Here is a 22,746-nt window from a genome sequence, read left to right as displayed (position 1 = left end):
GCCACAGCAATTTCCTATAGTGGAGCACTTGGCTCCAGAGGTGTTTTGGCCTGCTGGGCTTCCCGTTCTTCCCTCCCCCTTGCAGTACTCTGAACACCTGGCTCATAGAGGCAGGCAGGGCACCAAGAGAGGGTAAAGTTCCGTTTGTCAGTGGTGCTTTTTGCTTTCCAAGAGCTTCAGTCTCTACCCATAAACAGAATTGAGTGACACCTCCAGTTTTCCTATCTCATCCATCCTTTTTTAAATCTTAAAAAAAAAAAAAAGAAAAGAAAAGAACATAGGAAGAAAGCAAAGCAACAACATAAAATTTTACCTGGGAACATTTCAGGAGAGAACCTGCTGCTATAAACCATTTAGTGACATCTTGAAACATTACATTCACTCTTTCATAACTTGCCATCTCCTGTGTACAGCTCCAAAACCAAGTTCCCCATTATTCTTAAGCCATGTCTGGGTGTCACTTGTTAGCCCTTTTTATCCTAAACCATGTTGGGCACCACCTGTGGTAGAATGCCAGCTGTAGCAGTCTTTTCAAAACTCTACTTTATTTGGGGTGCTTAGGCCTCTACCTTCCTTCCACCAACCCCCCAACTCTATATAAAAGAGAGAAGAGGTTAGTGGGGAGCAGAGGTCCAGACCCCTTTAATTTTCCCTGATAGTTAAGGTCAAGGGGTTCTTTTAGGGCTCTATCTGAATCTTTGTCAACTGCAGACACAGCTAGCAGGCTCCACCATGCCCTTGTGCCCTGAAGCATTTCTCTGTCTGTCTGCTCCAAACTGCAAAACCTTCTCCGGTCTCTCCAAATGGCTACACACCACATGCCAACACTGAATATCACACTGTCTCATCTCAGCCTCATTTATATACTCAGAGTCTTAGACCACACATCTGTCTGTGCTCCATAAGGAAGTCTATTACCAGCTGGCAAAGATCATGCCCCACACATGACAATTAAAAGATGTGGACAGACTATAGGCCAACTGAAATCTCACACTTCAGATTGAAACAAAATCATAGTTACATAACATTCAAGGAAACCAAAGCTTCCATTACATCTAATGTTTTTTTCTTTCTTTTTTTTCTGAAAATATAGACGATATATGAAGGTGAAATATGTTTACATCTATGAGGACTCACAAGAAGGCAGTACCCCAATCCTTAGGAAAAAACAAATATTCTGGAGAAGAGGATGACAGGATGCAAAGATATAAATATAAGGTGCTACATGGGTGCCTCCAAGACGGGATTTAGGAAAATTAAGAAATGGGTATACCTAGAAAAATTTGTGACTTTAAGAAGTGAAGAATTAAAGGAAAAAAAATATGGGCATGAAATTATCCACAAAGCTGAAAAACACAGGGCCCTAAAAGAAAGAGATGTGGGCTTGGCTTAATGAATAATACTGAAGATGCCCGAGAAGGAAAGATTTGGGTCTGGGACTATCCCTAACCGGAAGAGGACTGAGACCACAGGAGAAGAGAAGTGGGCCTGGGGCCAGAAAGGACATAAGTGGGATGGGGCTTATCTGTAACTCTGAAAAGGCCTAGGCCCACAGGAGAAGAGAAGTGGGCCTGGGCTTATCCCTAAACCTTAAGAGGCCTGGGCCCAAAGAAAAGAAAAGTGGGCCTGGGTTTATCCCTCACCCTGAAGAGGCCAGGGACCAAAAGAGAAGAGAATTGGGCCTGGGCCTATCCCTAATCATAAAGGGGACTGGGCCCAAAAAGAAGAGAAGTGGGCCTGGGCCCAAAGGAGAAGAGAAGTGGGCCTGGGCATATCCCTTACCCTGAAGGGGCCCAGGCTTAAAAGAAAAGAGAAGTGGGCCTGGGCCATTTGCCAACCCTGAAGAGGACTGGTCCCCAAAGAGAAGAGAATTGGGCCTGGGCCTATACCTAACCCTAAAGGGGCCTGGGCCCAAAAGAGAAGAGAAGTGGTGGTCCTGGGCCCTAAGGAGAAGAGAAATTGGCCTGGGCTTATCTCTAACCCTGAAAAGGCCTTGTCCCAAAGAAGAAGAGAAGTGGGCCTGGCCCTATCCTTCATCCTGAAGAGGCCTGGGACCAAAAGAGAAGAGAAGTGGGCCTGGGCACAAGGAAAAGAGAAGTGGGCCTGAGCCCATCCCAAACCCTGAAGAGGCCTGGGTCCAAAGGAGAAGAGAAGTGGGCCTGTGCCTATCCGTAACCCTGAAAGGGCCTGGGCCCTAAAGAGAAGAGAAGTGGTCCTGGGCCTAAAAGAGAAGAGAAGTGGGCCTGTGCTTATCCTTAAACCTGAAGAGGCCTGGGCCCAAAGAAGAAAAGAAGTGGGATTGGGCCTATCCCTAAACTTGAAGGGGCCTGGTCCCAAAAGAGAATAGAAGTTGGCCAGGGCTTACCCCTTACTTTGAAGAGGCTTTGGCCCAACGAAGAAGAGACGTGGGCCTGGGCCTATGCCCAACCCTGAAAAGGCCTTGGCCCAAAAGAAAAGTTAAGTGAGCCTGGGCTTATCCTTAAACCTGAATAGGCCTGGGTCCAAAGGAGAAGAGAAGTGGGCCTAGGCCTGTCCATAAACTTTAAGGGCCCCAGGCCCAAAAGAGAAGAGAAGTGGGCCTAGGCCCAAAGGAGAAGTAGGCCTGGGCCTCTCCCTAACCCTGAAGAGGCCTGGGCCCAAGAGGAAGAGATGTGGGTCTGGGCCTATCCCTAACCCTGAAGTGGCCTGGGCTCAAAGGAGAAGAGAAGTGGGCCTGGGCCTATCCCTAACACTGAAGGGGCCTGGGCCTAAAGAGAAGCAAAGTGGACCTGGGATTATCCCTCACCCTGAAGAGGCCTGGGCCCAAAACGGAAGAGAAGTGGGCCTGGGCCTATCCCTAATTCTAAAGGAGCCCAGGCCCAAAGGAGAAGAGAAGTAGGCCTGGGCCTATGCCTAACCCAGAAGGGGCCTGGGCCTAAAGAGAAGAGAAGTGGGCCTGGGCCTATCCCTAACTCTTTAGCGGCCCGGGCCCAAAAGAGAGAAGTAGGCCTGGGCCCAAGGGAGAAGAGAAGTGGTCCTGGGCTTGTCCCTAACCCTGAGGAGGCCTGGGCCCAAAGGAGAAGATAAGTGGGCCTGGACCTATCCATAACCCTGAAGTGGCTCGGGCACAAAGGAGAAGTGAAGTGGGCCTGGGTCTATTGCTAACCCTAATGTGGCCCAGGCCCAAAGGAGAAGCAAAGTCTGCCTGGGCCTATACCCAAACCTGAAGAGGCCTAGGCCCAAAAGGGAAGAGAAGTGGGCCTGGGCTCTAAGGAAAAGAGAGGTGGGCAGGGCTTATCCCTAATCCTAAACAGGCCTTGTCCCAAAGGAGAAGAGAAGTAGGCCTGGGCCTATCCCTAAACCTAAAAGGGCCTGGGCACAAAAGAGAAGAGAAGTGGGCCTGGGTCTATCCCTAACTCTTTAGCGGCCCGGGCCCAAAAGAGAGAAGAAGTAGGCCTGGGTCCAAGAGAGAAGAGAAGTGGTTTTCGACCTAAAGGAGAAGAGAATTAGGCCTGGGCTTATCCCTAAACCAAAGAAGCCCGGGCCCAAACGAGAAGAGAAGTGGGCCTGGGCCTACCCCTAACCCTGATGTGGCACAGGCCCAAAATAGGAAAGAAGTCGGCCTGGGCCTATCCCCAACCCTGATGAGGCCTGGGCACAAAAGAGAAGAGAAGGGGACCTGGGCTTATTCCTTACCCTGAAGAGGCCTGGACCCAAAAGAGAAGAGAAGTGGGCCTAGGCCTATCCCTAGCCCTGAAGGGGCCTGGGCCCAAAGAAAAAGAGAAGTGGGCCTGGGATTATCCCTCACCCTGAAGAGGCCTGGGCCCAAAAGAGAAGAGATGTGGGCCTGGGCCTATAACCATCCCAGAAGAGTCCTGGGCCCAAAAGAGAAGAGAAGTGGGCCTGGGCCTATCACTGTCCCTGCAGCTGCACCGGCCCAAAAAAGAGAAGAGGCCTGTGCCTTTCCCAAACCCTGAAGGGGCCCAGGCCTAAAAAAGAAGAGAAGTGGGCCTGGGCCTATAACCATTCCTGAAGAAGCCTGGCCCCAAAAGAGAAAAGAAGTGGCCTGGGCTTATCTCTAACCCTGAAGGGGCCTGGGCCCTAAGGAGAAGAGACGTGGGCCTGGACCTATCCGTAACCCTGAGGTGGCCCGGAACCAAAAGAGAAGAAAAGTGGCCATGGATCCAAGGAGAAAAGAAGTGGGCTTGTGCCTATCCATAACCCTGAAGGGGCCCAGACCCAAAAGAGAAGAGAAGTGGGCCTGGGCCCGTCCCTAACCCTGAAGGGGCCTGGGCCCAAAGGAAAAGAGAAGTGGGCCTGGGCCTATCCCTGACCCTGATGTGGCCTGGGCCCAAAGGAGAAGAGACATTGGCCAGGGACTATCCCTAATCCTGAAGAGGACCAAGCCCAAAAGAGAAGAGAAGTGGGCCTGGGCTTATCCCTCACTCTTTAGAGGCCTGGGCCCAAAAGAGATGAGAACTGGGCCTGGGCCTATCCCCAACCCTGAAGGGGCCCAGACCTAAAAGATAAGAGAAGTGGGCCTAGGCCTATAACCATCCCTGAAGAGGCCTGGGTCCAAAAGAGAATAGAAGTGCGCCAGAGCTTATCCCTCACACAGAAGAGGCCAGGGACCAAAACAGATGACAATTGGTCCTGGGCCTATCCCTAACCATAAAGGGGCCTGGTCCCAAAAGAGAAGAGAAGTGGGCCTGGGCCCAAAGGAAAAGAGAAGTGGGCCTGTGCTTATCCCTCATCCTGAAGAGGCCTGGGCCCAAAAAAGAAGAGAAGTTGGCCCGGGCCTATCCCTAACCCTGAAGGGGCCTGGGCCCATAAGGGAAGAGAAGATGTCCTGGGCCCAAAGGAGAAATGAAGTGGGCCTGTGCTTATCCCTAACCCTGAAGAAGCCCGGGACGAAAGGAGAAGAGAAGTGGGCCTGGGCCTATCCCTAACCCTGAAGGGGCCTGGGCCCAAAACAGAAGAGAAGTGGGCCTGGGCCTGTCCCTAACCCTGAAGGGGCCCTGGCCCAAAGGAGAAGAGAAGTGGGCCGGGGCCTATCCCTAACCCTGAAGGGGTCCGGGCCCAAAGGAGAAAAGTGCGACTGAGCCTATCCCTAACCCTTAAGGGGCCCAGGCCCAAAAGAGAAAAGATGTGGGCCTGGGCCTGTTCCTTGACTATTCCTTATGTCAAGACTTAAGGAAGATGAGACGTTGCCTTGGCTTATCTGTTAATATTCGGATTTGTGGACCTCAAAAATAGATGTGATCCGGGGCCTATCCTAACTTTGAAGATGCCTGGACCCAAATAAGTTATGGCATTGTTCCTATCCTTAAACCTGAACGCGCCAAGGCCGAAAAATGAGATGCGTGCCTGTGTATATGCCAACACTGAAGAAGCATGCGCTCCTCATTGGTCTTGTTCTGATTAACTAATATCTGGAAACATTTTATCCTCCAAGAAGCAGACATTGATACTGACCTGATTATGAACACGTGTAGTGCCATTCATGACCTCCAAGGAAACCTTGCAGTTCCTTGAACCCCAAGTAGCTTGGGCCTATATTGTCAACAAGGGTGTGTGGGCTGCACCCTCTCTATCCTATGCAGGATTCAATTCTACCACCAAGGAACCAGGCCTTAAAGGGACCAACCCTCACCTGAATAACCAGAGGAAATAGACAAAACCATGACCCTGACCTGGTATAATTCCAGGCATTATCTTCATGTCAATTCATTTTCTTAAACCACAGCCTTATTAGTGACCATTGTTAAAAGAAATCTGGACTCACCATTGATGAGTGCCATCAGACCCTGGCCATGAACTCCAATCATCACTAATCTAGAAGCTCCTTTTGGTGCAATATGGTTGTGGGCTGTACCTGCCGTTCTAACAACACAGACAACATTCTCACCTCAAGTGTGTCAAGACAACAGCATGGCTTTTAAGTAATCTGGAGCATACATAAACATCAAAGGGCATGGGACACTGTGGGAACAAGGGTGTGTGGGCCGCACCCAGGCAACCCTCTGTGTCCTGGTCTTATCTGGAACACTACAAATGAAGGACAAGTTCACCTCAACTCTGACCTAGGTAATAAACCACTCCAGAGAGGTTGGACACATTTTAACACCATGAGGTGGATGTCTGAAGAATGACAAAGGCCATAAAGTGACATCAAATCGGTCCTGCCAACTCCCTGATTCTGAATACACAGGGTTCAGCTTAACTTCAAGGGTGTGTGGGCCGCACCCTCTTTCCATACGACCCAGTACTATGCTCACAGGGAGGGAGCCAGGACCACACACCATGGCCTTAAATGGGACAAGGATATACTCTCCTTAATGAACTCAAAACAACATAGTCATGCCTCAATATCAAGAATGGTAGATGGCACATAGCCCTATCATGCCTTCTCATCTTTTTTCTCAATTAGAATCTCTTCTCCAAAAATTTTAGATACATAAACAAGGCTTCTGCCTGATGACAGATTCCCAACTGATAGTTGTTTAAGTTTAAGCCAGGGATTATCCACCCAGAAGCCTAATCAAATTTAACTTCAAGGGTAGGGCATACACCCTCTTTTCATTAAACCCAGGTGTTATGCCCAGGTTGTGGAGCCACAACCACAAAACATGGTCTTTATGGACCATACAAGAAAATCTGGGCAAAGTTTGGCATGCTGGGTGTATAGACCAAACCCAGAAACCTTGAAGTGTCCAGCGGTCTTCAAGAGATCCACGACAAGAGATCTTCTCTGTGTTAGAGAACAGCAAGATCTCAGAGGAAACTAGAACCACAACAACCAGAGTTGGTGTCTGGTATGTGACATCACCCTCACAGACTTCCTGACTATGGTTCAAACCCTCATGTCCTGACACCTTGGGTACTCGTTGACTTTGGTCCTCAACCTGACTTGACCAGAAACATCAAGTAATCTGTTGGATTAACAATGTGATGACCCAAGAGTACAAACATAATTTTAGTACCAATGTATAATGGACAACCCTGAAATCCCCCCTTTGGACCAGGTTTATGGACATGCTCACTGGTAAGACATATTTGCCTAGGATTCCTTAAGCCCTTCCCAGGCAGGGCTTACCTAGAAGAATCCAAAATTATACTAATTACAATAAAAAATTCTGAAGTCTTGCAATCTTATATTCTTTCTTGTAATTATCTTGTTCTATCACTGTGTATGTAATTTTAAATAAAGTTTCATCTACCATGATTATCCTGAAATGCTTAATTTGGCCCATATATTTCTAATGTTCTTTTCTTTGATGGAACTTCTAAAGAACAGGCTGAGATGGCTGCCCACAAACAGCAAATGTAGGAGACTCCATGTGTAAGACAAATATCTGTATGCTCAGACTTCATCCTCAAGATCAATTTGCCTCTGTCCATGTATTTCTGCCCTTTTTCACAGTCTTAAAAAACAAACCAGATCAAATGAACTAAGTCCCCAAAGTAGACAAGGATGTGTACTGAAATCAAAAGTGCCTAAGGAAAACCTTGAAACACAAGGACCCTGGCATGAGAAACCTTTGAGTTGCTGGTCATGGCAGTACAAAAGACTTAACAGATTAACGCTGCCACCTTTGGTCACTTTTCAGAAATTGGCAGGAAGGTCTTATTGCTCAGAACACCAAGCACATGGGACCTGGGGTTCAGAAAATGTGAGCTGGATGTGACACTGAAACCTCCTCCATGGGGACCAGCTTTCATAGTCCTGTAGGGGCTATGATCCTGCCGAGGGAGGGAAGCTATCATGACGCCTATTGACCACCAAACTACAAACGTGGTAAGGGATCCCTAAGGGTGCGACAGTGGCGCTCCCACAGCTCACGGTGTTGTGCCTGATTGTGCCCCAAAGACCACTAGGAGTCGAGTCCGTTGCAAATCACACAAGGATCTTTATTCAAGCTTAAGTTCGGGCTACCAATCTTTCCTGACATAGCAGGTTAGAAAGTGAGGCCCTGAGTCTCAGGGAGGCAGAGTTTTTAAAGGAAAAAATGGCAAGCGGGAAATTCCAAGCCTTGGCATTACAGGGAAGGGTAAGTTTTGAGTGAGGGGTTCAGCAATCAAGGTGACCTTTAGGCTAATTGTTCCAAGCCTCCTGGCCAAACCAAAAGATATCTAAGATATCTGTACAATAGCCTGCAGGGTGGAGGACCCATTAACACATTCTGTGGTATTTATGACAACCTGCTGTGTGGAGGGCCAGGTGGCCCTTCTTGGAACCCAAAGGTGGGGTCCAAGTCACTCCAAAGACAGTCAACTTAAGATAGAGTCTGAGAAACAAAATGGAGCCACCCCTGCCATCCTCAGTTCCTTCAGCTGTACTTCTCTGATGAGGTCCGAGAGCTCTCTAACCTATGAATATACACTTGTGTATTCAGAGGGCAATTTGGTATGACCGTTTAACACAGTAAATGTGAAAGGTTCACCTTGGGGACCTGTGAGTTTGCCAGCCTATCAACACTTGTCTAATCATGGCCATATCGAGGCCAAGCTGTCATAGTCGTGAACATACACACTGATCTATAAGAGATTTCAAAAACATGATATTTGCTACCTAGTCTACTGTATGTAGTCCTGCCACTGCCACTGCCCAGATAAATCAAAGCGAGTCACTCCTCCTTGCCCCAGACTGCCACTACAGGAGTGGTCAAAATGGCAGCTGCGGTCACAGCAGTGAAGTCTCCTCAGTGGGAGCCAAAGCCTTTCCTGCCTCAGCCTACTGCCTTCACAGGAGCTGCCTACAATGACAGCACCTCCTCTCAAATCTCCATTGACTATTCATGCTGGAGGGAAAGGCTTTCCTGCTGTGGAGTCCCTTTGTAAACTTTGTAAACCCTCAAGGCAGAAAAGTGGCTAGACCCTGCTCTGAGAAGCTCCAGCAGCCTGACCCCTCCGCCAGACCTCTCTTTTATTACATCATTCCAGCCTCTGAAACTGTCACAAAGGTCATCTCCAGCCCCTCACCAGGACCCAACCCAGATTATGCTAATTTTAGTTGAAAATTCTGAACAAAAATCTACCAATCCCTAAGAAGGAAAATCCACCAATCCCTGAGTTCCCAAGATTAGGACTTTAAATCCCACTAATCCCCAGTCTGGAAATCTCTGCCCTAGAAAGCCCCACCCCCTAAGAAATCCTATATAAGGGCTGTTTTCTGCCCACTCTGATTGCCACTGCTCTGGATTCTTCCCTCTTCTCCTGGATTTATTCCTCCAATAAATCTTTTAAGAGATATACTGCAAAGAAGAAAAGAAGCAGTGAAGAGAAGTAGAGGAGGGCTGAGGCTCCTGAGATCCCCAGCTCAGGATACCCTTCCCTGGGAGCTGCCCTCTGCTGAGGGGGCCTACTCTCAGAGCTATGTGGTACCTGGCTCCTGAGTCCTAGCATGCCTTTTCTCAGAGCTGTAACACTTTCACTGGGGATACGCTCTCCCCTCAGAGCTGTGTAGCTCTTGGGCTTCTGAGTCCCAGGATACCCTTCCATCCAAGCAGGAAGGACAACATTCCTGCCTCCTGCATTTATAGGATCAGCTATCCCTGAAAGGGCCTGAGCACACTGACAGTCAGCCCCAGCCCCGTGGCTGTGGAGCAGAGAGGCCTGGTGCTTGTGCTTGCTGCTGGAGTGATAGTTTCCTTTGGAGCTCCTTACCTGGAATTCACTAAGTGTATCAAGTGATCCTCATCCCTCAGATTAGCTCAGCCGATGTGGACTGTGATAACAAGATAACTCAGGCCACTGACTTCTCATAAAAATAGTTTTCTCACAGTTTTAAGGCTGGAAGTCCAATATCTTGGCCATTTCCATATCTACTCTGGACTAATTCTTGGATCATGAATAGAACCTTTGCTAAGTGTTCTTTTCTCAGATCCTTTATCCTGTTCATGAGGATGTCATCCTCATGATGTAATTACTTCCCAAAGGCTGCATTTCATCAACTCTGAAGCTATAAGCTCAGAGCATGTGAATCTGCACCCCCCCCCCCAATTTACAAGCTGAATAGAGATCCGTTGTCTTAAAACCCAGAAATTCGGCTTTTGCTCTTCTGCATGGTGATTCTCTCCAATAAACCTCAAGTTATGTAATTCAATTGTCATCTCAGAGGTTTACTGTTGAATAAGCTCACCCTTTCTAATTCTTTCTGTACTTTGGCTGGATGGTTCAACACAGATGTTCTGGCTCAAACTCCTCTCCAAGCTGACTAATTCAATCTGGCTTCTCTCTGAATTGCTCTGCTTGGCTTCAAACTAACTCTGACAATTTGTTTAATCCTCTGACTCCTTTTTATTCTCTGGATTTATCTGCCTCTGCTGACCTGCACTGAACTGCATAAACTCCGAGATGAACTCAACTCCACAACACTTCACTCACTGTACTAACTCCCAACTGACTGACTCTGCACTGCCTTAAATAGCCTGGCTTTTCTGTGCTCATGAGAGTTGGGAATATACTATCTCTAACTCATTCTGTTCTCTGACTTGTCATTTTGTCTGCCCCTCAATAAGACATCACTTTCAAATGTGGCTGCTTCCTTCTTTTTATAAACTAACCTTACTTTCATTGTTTGGAATTAAAGGTCTGCATTCAGGTGAATCACTTAAGACTGAGAAGGTCAGACTGAGAAGGTCTTTGGATGTGATCCCTTGCCAGAGTAGCCATGTTGCTGAATTAAAATTCCTCTACAAATATGTAACAGGATATTCTGCATCCTTCCAGATGGAGGACAAAGATGGGCCTCCTCAAACCACAGAGATGTAAAGGGATCTGAGAACACAACCTCCCACACTATAGGGGACTAAAAGAGGAGCTACATACACCAAACTCCAAGCTTCCTCAAGTTTGCCTAGCTTTTGTCTCATATTGACCCAGAAAAGCATGAAGGAGATCACAGCTAATTTTAGAATCCCCCACAGAAATGATCCCTCGGACATACTTATTATGTGTAGACAGAGAGGTTGACCATCAGCCAACAGAGCTTTCATGAGGCTAGACAAAATCCCCAAAGACTTAGCAAAATTTTCTGGGAAAATAAACAGCTAGCTTTTGAATTGAGGGCAAAGGATTTCTGCGTGAGAAGTGTGTCCCAGATGAATGGCCAGAGTTTTCGTAGTCCAGAGATCTCCAAGGTACCTCCCAGGTGGTCAATACAGGAACCCAGGGTCCACCAGGCCCAAAGACAATTTGACCTTAAAGTATACAAGAACTTCACAATCCAATGGGGAAGGTCAGTATTCTTGCAGTGCTGTTAAAAGAACCAACAACTAAAATTTAACAGAATCTGAGTTAACATAATCTGCTCACAAATTGGGCAGAGTTCTGAGCAAGTCCTGGTCTGCAGTGATGAAGAACAGCAGCTGATTATGAAAAGAAAAGGAAAGTGAGGAAGCAGGCTTCCTAGTCACTGGGGCATCAGCTCTGCATTACAAGATATTTGATCCCGTTGTGAACCCTGAAGATTGTGAACTGTAAAAATGTTTATTTGGTTTGGTTCAACCCTAACGCACACCTTTAATCCAAGAACTTTCTGTTCATTGCCAACAGGTGATTTTGGCTTTTCCTCCTGTGCTGTCAGTTGAGCTAGCAAGTTTTGGCCTTGGGATTTTGACCCTTGGCTTTTTCCTTCAGAATGTGAGCTGAGAAGGAAAGTCAGCTGGGTGCTTTTTCTTTCTCTCTGAACTAGCAGGTTTTCACCCCGGTATCTGGCTCCTGAGTCATCATCGGTAAAATTGAATGGCTGGGATTTCCATTCTTTTATAACAATAGCTATGGATCACAACCCCTTTGGAGGTCAAAAGACCCTTTCACAGGAGTCTTATAAGACCATTGGAAAACAGTTATTTACATTATGATTCATAACATTGTCAAAATTATAGTTATGAAGTAGCAAGAAAAATAATTTTATAGATGGGGTCATCCAATATAAGGAACTGTATTAAAGGTTTGCAGTGTTAGGAAGGTTGAAACCACTGTCCTAGTGACTTCTCTCAGCTTCTCAACTATTAGGCTACAGGTCACATGTAAAGTCTGTACATAGATGCAACCATAAGTGAGTTAGTTACACTATATAGCTGTAATAAATCTAAGTTTGTCTCTATTTCAAGTTTCTGTTCATTAAGTTGGTTTTTTAAATTTATTTTTATATTAATCACAGGTTATTTACTTTGTATCCCAACCATAGCCCCCTCCTTCCTTCCCTCCCAATCCCCCCTTCCCTCCCTCATCTTCTCCCTGCCCCTTTCCAAGTCCACTTATCGGGGAGGACCTCCTCCCCTTCCATCTGACCCTAGCTTATCAAGTCTTTTCAGGCCTGGCTGCAATGTCTTCTTCTGTGGCCTAGCAAGACTGCTCCTCCCTTGGGGTGGGGGGGTCAAAGAGCTCGCCGTTGAGTTCATGTCAGGAATAATCCCTGTTCCCCTTATTAGAGAACACATTTGGACACTGAGCTACCATGGGCTATATCCAAGCAGGGTAAATTGTTTTTTTTTATATTATTATTAGCTCTCTCTTCCTCCAGATCCAATCCCCAATCTCATCACCAGCTCTGCAGTAGAAGACCTATGGCAGCCTTCCCTGGCATAGATTCCTGCAATCTCTTGAATCATGTAAGTAGGTGCATGAGTTCACAGAGACCAAAGCAGTAAGCACAGAGTCTACATGAGTCTGCACCAGGTCCTCTCTGTATATATTATAGCTATTAGCTTATTATTTTTATGGGACTCCTTGACTGTGAGAAAGAGTGGGTCTCTGACTCTTGTGCCCTGATCTTGGGACTCTTTCCCTACTTTTAGGTTTATTTGTCCAACTTCAATATGATAGTTTTTGCTTCATCTTATATTTTATTTTGTCAAAATTTATATTCCATTAAATTAGAAAATTTTAAGCAAAATTGATTTCTAAATGAATGTGACCTACTGAAGTTAAATCCATAACAAACAAGATGAAAGCAATTAAAATCTTCCAACTAAAAATACCAAAGACAAGATGGATTCAGCACAGAATTCTACTAGACTTTCAAAGAACTAATACCAATACTCCTCAGGTAATTCTGTAAAATATAAAACAGATGAAAACTTCCAAACTCAGTACTTTGGTACCAAAACCAAATAAAGCCTCCACAATAATAAGGGAGATTAGAAGCCAATTATTGGGCATTTAAAGACATGCTCAACTTCTTTAGTCATCAGGGAGGGAGGGTGAGACTGGGAGGGGAGGAAGGATGGGTCACAACAAGAATGTAAAGTGAATTTAAAAATGTTTTAAAAGTGGATGGAACTAGAAAAGATCATCCTGCATGAGGTAACCCAGTCCCAGGGAGACACACATGATATGTACTCACTTATAAGTGGATTTTCACCATCTAGTACAGCATAACCATGCTGCAATCCACACACCCAAAGAAGGTAAGTAGCAAGGAGGATCTGAGGGAAGATGCCTAAATCTCACTCAGAAGGAGAGAGAAAAGACAGAGCTAGTGGCTGCAGAGAGGGAACAAGGTAGGAGAGGCAGCACAGAGAGTACAAAGGGTGGAGAACAGACCTAGGGAGAGTGGGGGCAAGAGGACAGAAGGCCTGTAGAGAAAAGAGAAACTGAGGGTGGAGACATCTCTGTGACAAGTTGGAGACCTAAGTCAGGGTAGGCTCCTGGGAGGATATGAGGGGTACACAAGCACTCCTTGTAGCAGAAGCCATAGAGACTGAAGAGGACACCCACTAACTAGACTAGTCTCCTAGCAGAGAGAGGGGAACACCAACCCATCCACAAAATCTTTGACCCAAAATTTACCCTGCCAATGAGGTGTGTAAGGATAAAGACTGAGCAGATAAAGCAGACCTTGAGGGAATGCCCAACCAATGCCTGGGTCCTCTAGTAAGGGAAGTGGGGACTGCATCAGGCATGGACTCACTTGCCAGGTTTTTTATCACATTCCCCTGGCAGGACTGTTTGCCAGGCCACAGGGAAAGAGAACATGCTCAGTCTGATGCAACTTGATGAACTGGGCTGGATGGGAATGGGATCATCCCTTTTCTAAGGAAAAGGGGAGGGAGGAGGGAAGAAAGGAAGGGTAAGGCTGGGAGGGAAGAAGGGATGGGGTTACTACAAGGATGTAAAGTGAATAGAAAAAGAAAGGGTCACCTTATTAAGCTCTAAGTCTCAAAGGCTGAAAAAACATTCTAGGCCTAGATTGTACAGAGGCTAGAAGTTTCCGGGCTCATGCCTGGGCTAGCAGACTGAGGCAGTAAGCCTCCAAGACAACTGAACCAGGCAAATAAAAGTTCTTTTTAAGAACTAAAGAAGTTAAAAGGCAATAATTCAAGTAACGCAATTAAAAAAAATAGGGTATGGAGCTAAAGAGAATTCTCTGTAGAAGAATATAGAATGGCAGAGAAACACATAAGGAGATGTTCAACATCCCTAGCCATCAGAGAGATGCAAATCAAAACGACCCTGAGATTTCACCTTACACCCATCAGAATGACTAAGATCAAAAACTCAAGAGATAACATATGCTAGAGAGGCTGTGGAGAAAGGCGAACCCTCCTCCATTGCTGGTGGGAATGTCAACTGGTACAGCCACTATGGAAATCAATCTGGCACTTTCTCAGACAATTAGGAATAGTGCTACCTCAAGATCCAGCTTTACCACTCCTAGGCATATATCTAAAAGATGTTCAAATACACAACAAAGACATTTGCTCAACCATGTTTGTAGCAGCTTTATTCGTCATAGCCAGAGCCTGGAAACAACCCAGATGTCCATCAACAGAGGAATGGATACAGAAATTGTGGTACTTTTACACAGTGGAATACTACTCAGCAATTAAAAACAAGGAAATCATGAATTTTGCAGGCAAATGGTGGGATCTAGAAGAAAATCATCCTGAGTGAGGTATCCCAAAAGCAGAAATACACACATGGTATATCCTCACTTATATAGACCTATAAGATAGGATAAACATACTATCCTATCATAAACATAAAATATGTACATCTAAAGAAGATAAGAAAGAGGTCTACAGGTAAGATGATCAATCCTCATCTAGAAAGAGAAAGGGGATAGACATTGGAAATAGGAGAAAGCAAGTAACAGGACAGTAGCCTACCACAGAAGGCACCTGAAAGACTCTACCTACAGTATATCAAAGCAGACGCTGAGACCCATAACCAAACCTTCGGCAGAGTGTAGGGAATCATATGAAAGAAGGAGGAATTAGTATATCCTAGATGGGACAGGGAGCCCCACAAGGTCCAAATATATCTGAGCACAGGGGTCTTCTATGAGACTGTTTATCCAACCAAGGACCATGCATGGATATAACCTACAACCCCTGCTAAGACATAGCCCATGGTAGCTCAATATTCAAGTGGGTTCCCTAGTAAGTGGGACAGGAATTGTTTCTGACATGAACTCATGAGCCCCCCCCCCCCCGTCCCAAGGGAGGAGCAGCTTTGCTAGGCCACAGATAAGGACATTGCAACCATCCTGAAGATACCTGATAAGCTAGGGCCAGACAGAAGGAGAGGAGGACACCCCCTCTCAGTGGACTCAGAAGGGGGCAGGGAGGAGATGAGGGAGGGAGGGGAGGATTGGGAAGGAAAGAGGGAGTGGGCTACAGCTGGGATACAAGTGAACGTATAAAATTATTTAAAAATAAAAAATATTTTTTAAAAGTTCTTTTTATATAATATCCAAAACTATCCTTAACAATAAAAACACTGCTAAAGGTTTTACATTTGCATTCCTGATTTTACATTATACTACAAAGCTATGTTAGAAAAAAAAAGGGGGGGGGATGTACACATACACAAAGTTAAAATTAAACCAGATTGGTCAATAGAATAATATCAAGGACCCTCATATAAGTCCATGTACTTCAAATATATCAGACATCTCAGTGTTAGGTCTGGAACTCTGAACATTGTAAAGAGAAAGGTATGTACTTCAGCATATAGTCCAGGTGTGGATTTTCTGAACAGGACCCTGGTGCCCAGGAAGTAGAGACAGCAATAGCAAGTGGAACTTTATGGCATTAAAAAGCTTCTGTACTATAAAAGAAATTCTTAAACTGAAGAGGCCTCCCACTGAATAGAAAAAAAAATCACTGCCAGCTACACATCTGACATGATTAGTGTGGAGAATATAGACATAACTCAAAAAATTAGACACCAAGGACACAATTTAACATGGAGTATGGAACTGAACAGGGAATTCTAAAAAAAAAAAAAAAAGATATAAATGGTTAAAAAATATTTTTAAAGTGTTCACCATTCTTAGCCAACAGGGAGATGCAAATTAAAATGACTTTTTGAGATTTCATCTTATCCAAGTCAGAATGGTCAAGATTAATGACAACCTGTGCTGACAAGAATGTGGGGAAAGGGAAAATGTCATACATTTCTCATAGTACTGCAAATTGATATAGCCACTATGGAAATCAGTGTGGCAGTTCTCAAAACACTAGAGATAGATCTACTGTATAATCCAGCTATCATACACCCAAAAGGTTCTATATCCCACTACAAAAGTAAATGATCTTTTATGTTTATTGCTGCTCAGATGTCTATCAACTGATGAACAGATAACGAAAACTTGGTACCTATACACAATGCAATTTTATTCATGTAAAGTAACATTAAAATTGTGCAATTTTCAGGTGAACTGTTAGAACTGGAAAACGTTATATATATATATAGAGAATCCCAATGTATCTCACATTGGGATAGATGCTGTACATTCTCATGTCGTTCTTAGCATCAGATCTTTAGATCTGTAGGATTAACTTGGAATACCTGTAGAAGCTGGGAAACTAGAAAGGGGCTAGTGAAGAAAAAAGTGGGAAGCTTCAATGGAAGGAGAAAAGTAAAATGTAAGTGGTATGAAAGAGGGAAGGGGAATAATGGGGAGCGGGCTGGAAGGAAGAGGCAGACTATTAAGTGTGGGAAGTAGTAATGTACAATAAAGATGTTTGAAAAAACCATATGGACATCTATTAGTTCATAAGCTTCTTAAATTTATACATACATACATACATACATACATACATACATACATACATACATACACACAGGCAGGCAAACACACACACACACACACACACACACACGGAGACACATATTTATACAAATATACTGACCTATACAGCAGATAATGCTCTTCCCAGAAGCCATATGACGTGTAGGATACCACCACTCAAGCTGTTGGTCAGGAGTGTCTTACATATGACAAAAATATATATATATATTATATATAGGCAAAAATGTGTGTGTGTACATGCATGTGTATGTAGGAGGGTATGTTCTTATGTATGCAGATGTATGTGAAGACCAGAGGACCAGAACTTAGTAATAAGATGCTACTGCTGAAGCTACCAACACATCTTCGTTGCAGAACATGGAGAAAGTGAGTTGGTACTAACCAGGAACCTTCATTCTTGCTGGCTAGCTCTCACAGTACTAGCAAGAGGTATGTAGGCTGCTGGAGGTGGCAGAGAGGTGAGGAGGGAATGTCATCCACAGTCTTACCCACAAGTGAGCTCTGTAAATTATAATGACGACTAGAATGGAAAGATAGGTCCATGAGTACAAGAGTGGCATGAATATTATGGGATCAACTATCTGCTTTCTAGTTGAAGGTCTGCTCTGAAGAAAGAAACGAGTAACTAATAATATAAATCTAGTGAAACACTCAGCCACAGAGCTCCTTAGTCCTAGGAGCAAACCTATTACTTTTTTGGTAAATGGACATAGAAGGCAGACCGCCTTCTATATCCATAGATGAATGCAGCTCTCAGACCTCATCAGAGAAGTTTCCTTATGCAGTGGACAGATGTTAACACGGAAACACACAACTGGTCAAAATGCAGACAGGGTCTGTGGAATGCTAGGTCATAAATGGGACATATGTATTAGAGCCTCTCCCTTCAAGGCTCAGGGATCATTACACAAGACGGGATAAGAAAGGCTGTAAAAGTCATCAAGGAGGACCAGGACTAAAGAGTTGTATTCTGAACATAATGGGACCACTGCACTCATGAATTCATAGAAGATATGACTGCCTGAGCAAAATACAGCTAGTCAACATTTCAATATGTCAGTAGCTAAGAAGTTCTTTATAGTTCGTGGCTTCTGGGAAGGGGGTTAGTTTTTTTTTAAGATGTAGTCCTCAGTAGGTTAGCCATGCCTCAATGAACAACCCCACACTCATGAATATATAGACAGCCTACTTTGGACTCAGTGGCTTATTTTAAAAGAGAGAGAGAGAGGTCCTGACTGAGCCTGCTGCCCCTCCTGAGGTCGCCCGTCACTTGGCTTTGGGCTTGGATGGCATCTGCTGTGAGACTCCTGGAATGTTGAGTGTTTAGTATCTTGTTCCATGCATTCATCATTGCCCAAAGAAAATAATTTTAAAATAAAGGTTGACGATAAAAGAGAGAGAGGCATAAAATTGGGAAGAGTTGATGGAATGGGTGGTTCTTGGAGGAATAAGGGGAGGGGAAGGGGTTAATATGACCAAAATATATTGATGCATATATAAGTAATTAAAACAGTTCAACATTAAATCAATAAATTTAGGACCGGGGATATGACTCAGTTGTTTAAGTGCCTGCAAGCATGAGGCCCTGAGTTCAATGCCCAGGACCCATGTTCACATTGTAATCCCAGAGCAAGGAAGGTGGAGACAGGCAGATTCCTGGAGCACCCTAGTCAGTCAACCTAGCTTAGATAGGTGAGTTCCAAGGCAATGAGAGAGCCTCTCTCAAAATAAGGTGAGCAGCATTCCTAAGGAATGAAATCCAAGGCTGTCCTTTGGTCTTCACATGCTTCTGTATAAATCTGAACATAAATCCCTATACACACACACACACACACACACAAACTAAATTTAAAAAATTTTAAACAGTAAATTAGTGAGATTTAAGGAAAGTATAGCCTACTCCAGAAAGTGTTCTATGACACCACTCCTCCACAGAATAAGTGAGCTTCTTTAGAAAGCCGAGTATCCTTGGACACCTCCTCTTGGATATCTCTACAATATATTATCAAGATCTCTTTAAATATTGAAAAATTTTCAAACTGTTGGCCATGCAAGTACAAGGACCATGTTTAATTTATCTTTATGTTGCCAGAACTGGATACAAAACAGATGCCAATTATCCTTTATCACAACCAACTATCAATACAGAACTTACACTAACACTGTAATGTCTTAATTCCAGGAAATCCAAATAGAAACTCTTTCCATAACAATGTCAAGTTAAGCAAAATTTCAAAGAATATGAATGACTTTAAGCTATAACCAAAACATATCTTTTATTTTTTACAACCCAAATCCAAAGATGCAATCCAACTAGTTCCAAAACATTTACACACTCTTATCACTAAGCAGACAGAACATGTACAGCCACAACAGAGGACTACTTTGTCAGTCAAGGGTTGGCATCCCCATTTCTTGTCTTTTCTTTATATCTATCCAAGCTCTCCATCTTTGATTCATCTTCTTTGTTATGCTGAGTATATTCAACCTCTTTTTCTGGGTTTGGCATTGATTTCCCCTTTGGAAGCAAGAAACATTCAGCATTCAAAACTTGCTCAGCAGTCATAGAACTTCTAAAATATATCAAGCTACAGAGGAGGGATTTGACATTATCATCCTGTAAGGAAAAAGAAACATTAAAAAATCAAAGCCAAGGCTACATAGAGAAACCCTCTCTCAAAAAAACTCAGAAAATAAACAAACATTTAAAAAGTAATCAAAATCAAAACTAATGGCAAAAAGAATAAATCTGTAATGATAAAGGATCCATCTTTAAAAAAAAAAAAAACCACCCTGTATTAGTGACTGACATAGGCTAACATACATTTCAGTGGGAAAAGATATCTCCAGTAATAAGAAAACAATGTATTTACCAGGAAAAAATACAAGAGCATAAATAATTATAGCTTTAAAAAAAAAAGAGTGAAATCTGAACAGAATTTTTCTTCCTTTATGGGACAGTGGTCAAGTTCCATATAAAAATTTATACCACTACTACCCAATATTGTATGAGACTCCAATTACTTAGGCAGAGAAAATAAACAAAAATAAAACAAAAAATTGAAAGGGGGAGAAGTAAAACTATCACTATTTACAAATGATACAGGTAGTTTAAAACATTAAGAAGGTCACTAAAAGTTATTAGAATTAATAATTAAGATTAAAAAAACAGTTACAAAAACATAAATACAAGATATAGTTGAAGGAAATCAAATTTCTAAATAAATAGGGAAACATCCAATATTTTGTGGATTAGAAAGCAACACAAATAAGGGACCTCAGAACGAAAACAGTCTTTATTAGATTAACTTCTTTGTAGCTACTAACAAGCTACCTCTAAAATTTACAGATCAGAATAATAATGCTGACCATCTTTAAAAAGAGCAAAGTGTAACAACTCATTTCCCAATTTCAAATCTCTATTAATAGTGATCAAGACAACATAGTATTGGCAAAGGAACCATTGCAGACAGTCTGACTAGTCCTTGACTTCTGATGGTTAGCCTTACAGTAGTGAAAAACCAAAAGCATTTTACTAAGACCATACTTCAAATTTTTAATTTTGATCCTTTCAGGTATTAGCATATGTATTAGAAAACGCTCATTAACGCTGGCCATCTAAATCAGCATGTGATCACCAAGATAACCACATAATGTTCTGCGGGGCACTATGTGCTAAGCCATAAATTCTGCAGGCAATGTGGACTATATGCATTTTAAACTTACAACAGGTTTATAAAGACACAGGTTTATAAAGACAAAGTCCTATCATAACAGAGAAGTGTCTGTAAGATAGTGGAAGAGAGTTCAGAGTCCAGAAAGAAACCCACAGTCATCATCTACTGGTTCCGACAAGAGTGACATGGCCTTTAATGATTACAAAAGAGCCTTTCTATGAATAGTGCTGGAACAAACATCCACATGCGAAGACTGAAACTGGAATATTACTTCTTAAAATATACAACAATTTAGTTCAAAATAGTCCAAAGATCTAAATTAAAAAATATTAAATTATACAACTCTAAGAAAAAAATGTAGAAGTAAATGTTTACAATTTTAGATTTAACAAAGAACTCTTGAAAATAATCCCCAAAGTGCAAGCAACAATGCAGAAAGTTATACTTCATGCAAATTATAAAGATTTACTTCAAATTATACTATCAAGAAGATGAAAATAACACACACAGAATGAAGTATAATATTAGCAAACCACACGCCCAGTTTCTAGAATACAAAAGCAACCATTAAGATTCAAAAATCAAGGGGCAATATTTTAAATGTAAAAAAAAAAAAAAAAAAAAAGTAAGAGTCTGCATAGGCATTTCTCCGAGGAAGACACCACAAATTTAAATGAAGCCCATGAGTGAGATAGTGCTTCCATTATGAGAGCTAGAATCAAAAAGTCGAATCAAAAACCAGCGTTAATGTAGAGAAACTAAAGCTCTCACATATGCTACTACTAATGTAAGATAACTGCTTGTAATCTAGTGAATCTTCAAACTGCTAAATAAACAATTGCCTTATGACCCAGTAAATCCACTGCTAGGTAGAAATGAAACATGTCTGCTCAAGTGTTTTTATACAAATGTTTGTATCATTTTCCATAATAACCAATGGTATATATATTACCAAAATGTACATAACTATATAGGCAAGGTATTGATAAACTGTGGTAAATCTATCTCTGGAATATTACTTGGCATGGAAGAGATGAAATACTAATACTGAAATTTGTATGAAGCTTGAAGCAAACTAAGTGAAAGCAAAGCAGATTGTACATATTATTATTCCATTCATATGAATGACCACAACAGCAAATTATACAGAAACAAAAACAGATCAGTTGTTGATTAGGATTAAGGTAAAGAAATATAGATACTGAGAGATAGCAGACACAATGCAGTGAGTTTGTGGTGGCTGTTGGACATATATGACTATATTAAAACCCGCTAACTTATTCAGTCTACGTGGATAAAACTGTGAGGTTGGCTATCTCTTTTTAAAATTGTTTTAAAATTATTTAAGGCTTTAAAGAAAGGTGTCATATCTGACTAAACTCTAAGAAATTTAAAATTAAATTTTAAGAAAATTAAAATCAAACTATGAATGAACCATGGTAAAGAAGACCTCAACTGAAAAATACCCCTCAGACCTTCCCTTCCTTACATTGCTTCTTAGCATGTATTTGATCACAGCAATGTAAAGGGTAACTAACAGAGGAATTTCATAGAGAGCAGAGGTCAGCACTATGTTGAACTGGCCCTGTTCTTGGGTCTTTGGAACTGATTTACAGGAAGAATGTAGAAGAGTTTAGAACTTGTTAAAATTCCCTTGGAGTGCTGTAAGCAGAACATACTGGGCTGCTAGTGGGAATTAAGAAGGTAAGAATGCCAAAAGGAAACCAGACTGCAACAGTAGATCCATGAGGTTTCAGGGGAAACAGGGTTCTTTTTTTTTTTTTTTTTTTTTTTTTCCTTTTTAAAGATTTATTTATTATGTATACAATGTTCTGCCTCCATGTACGTCTACATGCCAGAAGAGGGCACCAGATCTCATTAGAGATGGTTATGAGCCACCACGCAGTTGCTGTGAATTGAACTCAGAACCTCTGGAAGAACAGACAATGCTCTTAACCTTTAAGCCATCTCTCTAGCCCCCCACCCCCCAAGGCACAGGAGTCTTAAAAGGCAATCTGTGTGATATCCTAGAAAGAAAAAAAC

At 42.9% G+C, this 22,746-nt stretch overlaps 1 protein-coding gene across 1 annotated transcript in view; it reads right to left on the bottom strand.

The window, feature by feature from the left end:
* Positions 1-19,418: 19,418 nt before the first annotated feature.
* Stk31 (serine/threonine kinase 31) overlaps positions 19,419-22,746 on the bottom strand; it is a 94,753-nt gene continuing 91,425 nt past the window's right edge. The window contains exon 23 of the mRNA XM_055611873.1: positions 19,419-19,643. Coding sequence (XP_055467848.1) covers positions 19,419-19,643 — 225 coding nt within the window. The remainder of the gene's footprint in view (positions 19,644-22,746) is intronic.

Source organism: Psammomys obesus, unplaced genomic scaffold (genome assembly GCF_907164565.1).
Source record: "Psammomys obesus unplaced genomic scaffold, mPsaObe1.curated_primary_1811, whole genome shotgun sequence".
NCBI lineage: Eukaryota > Metazoa > Chordata > Mammalia > Rodentia > Muridae > Psammomys > Psammomys obesus.
The sequence above is the reverse complement of the archived record's forward strand: the minus strand, read 5'-3'. Positions and strand labels throughout refer to the sequence as shown.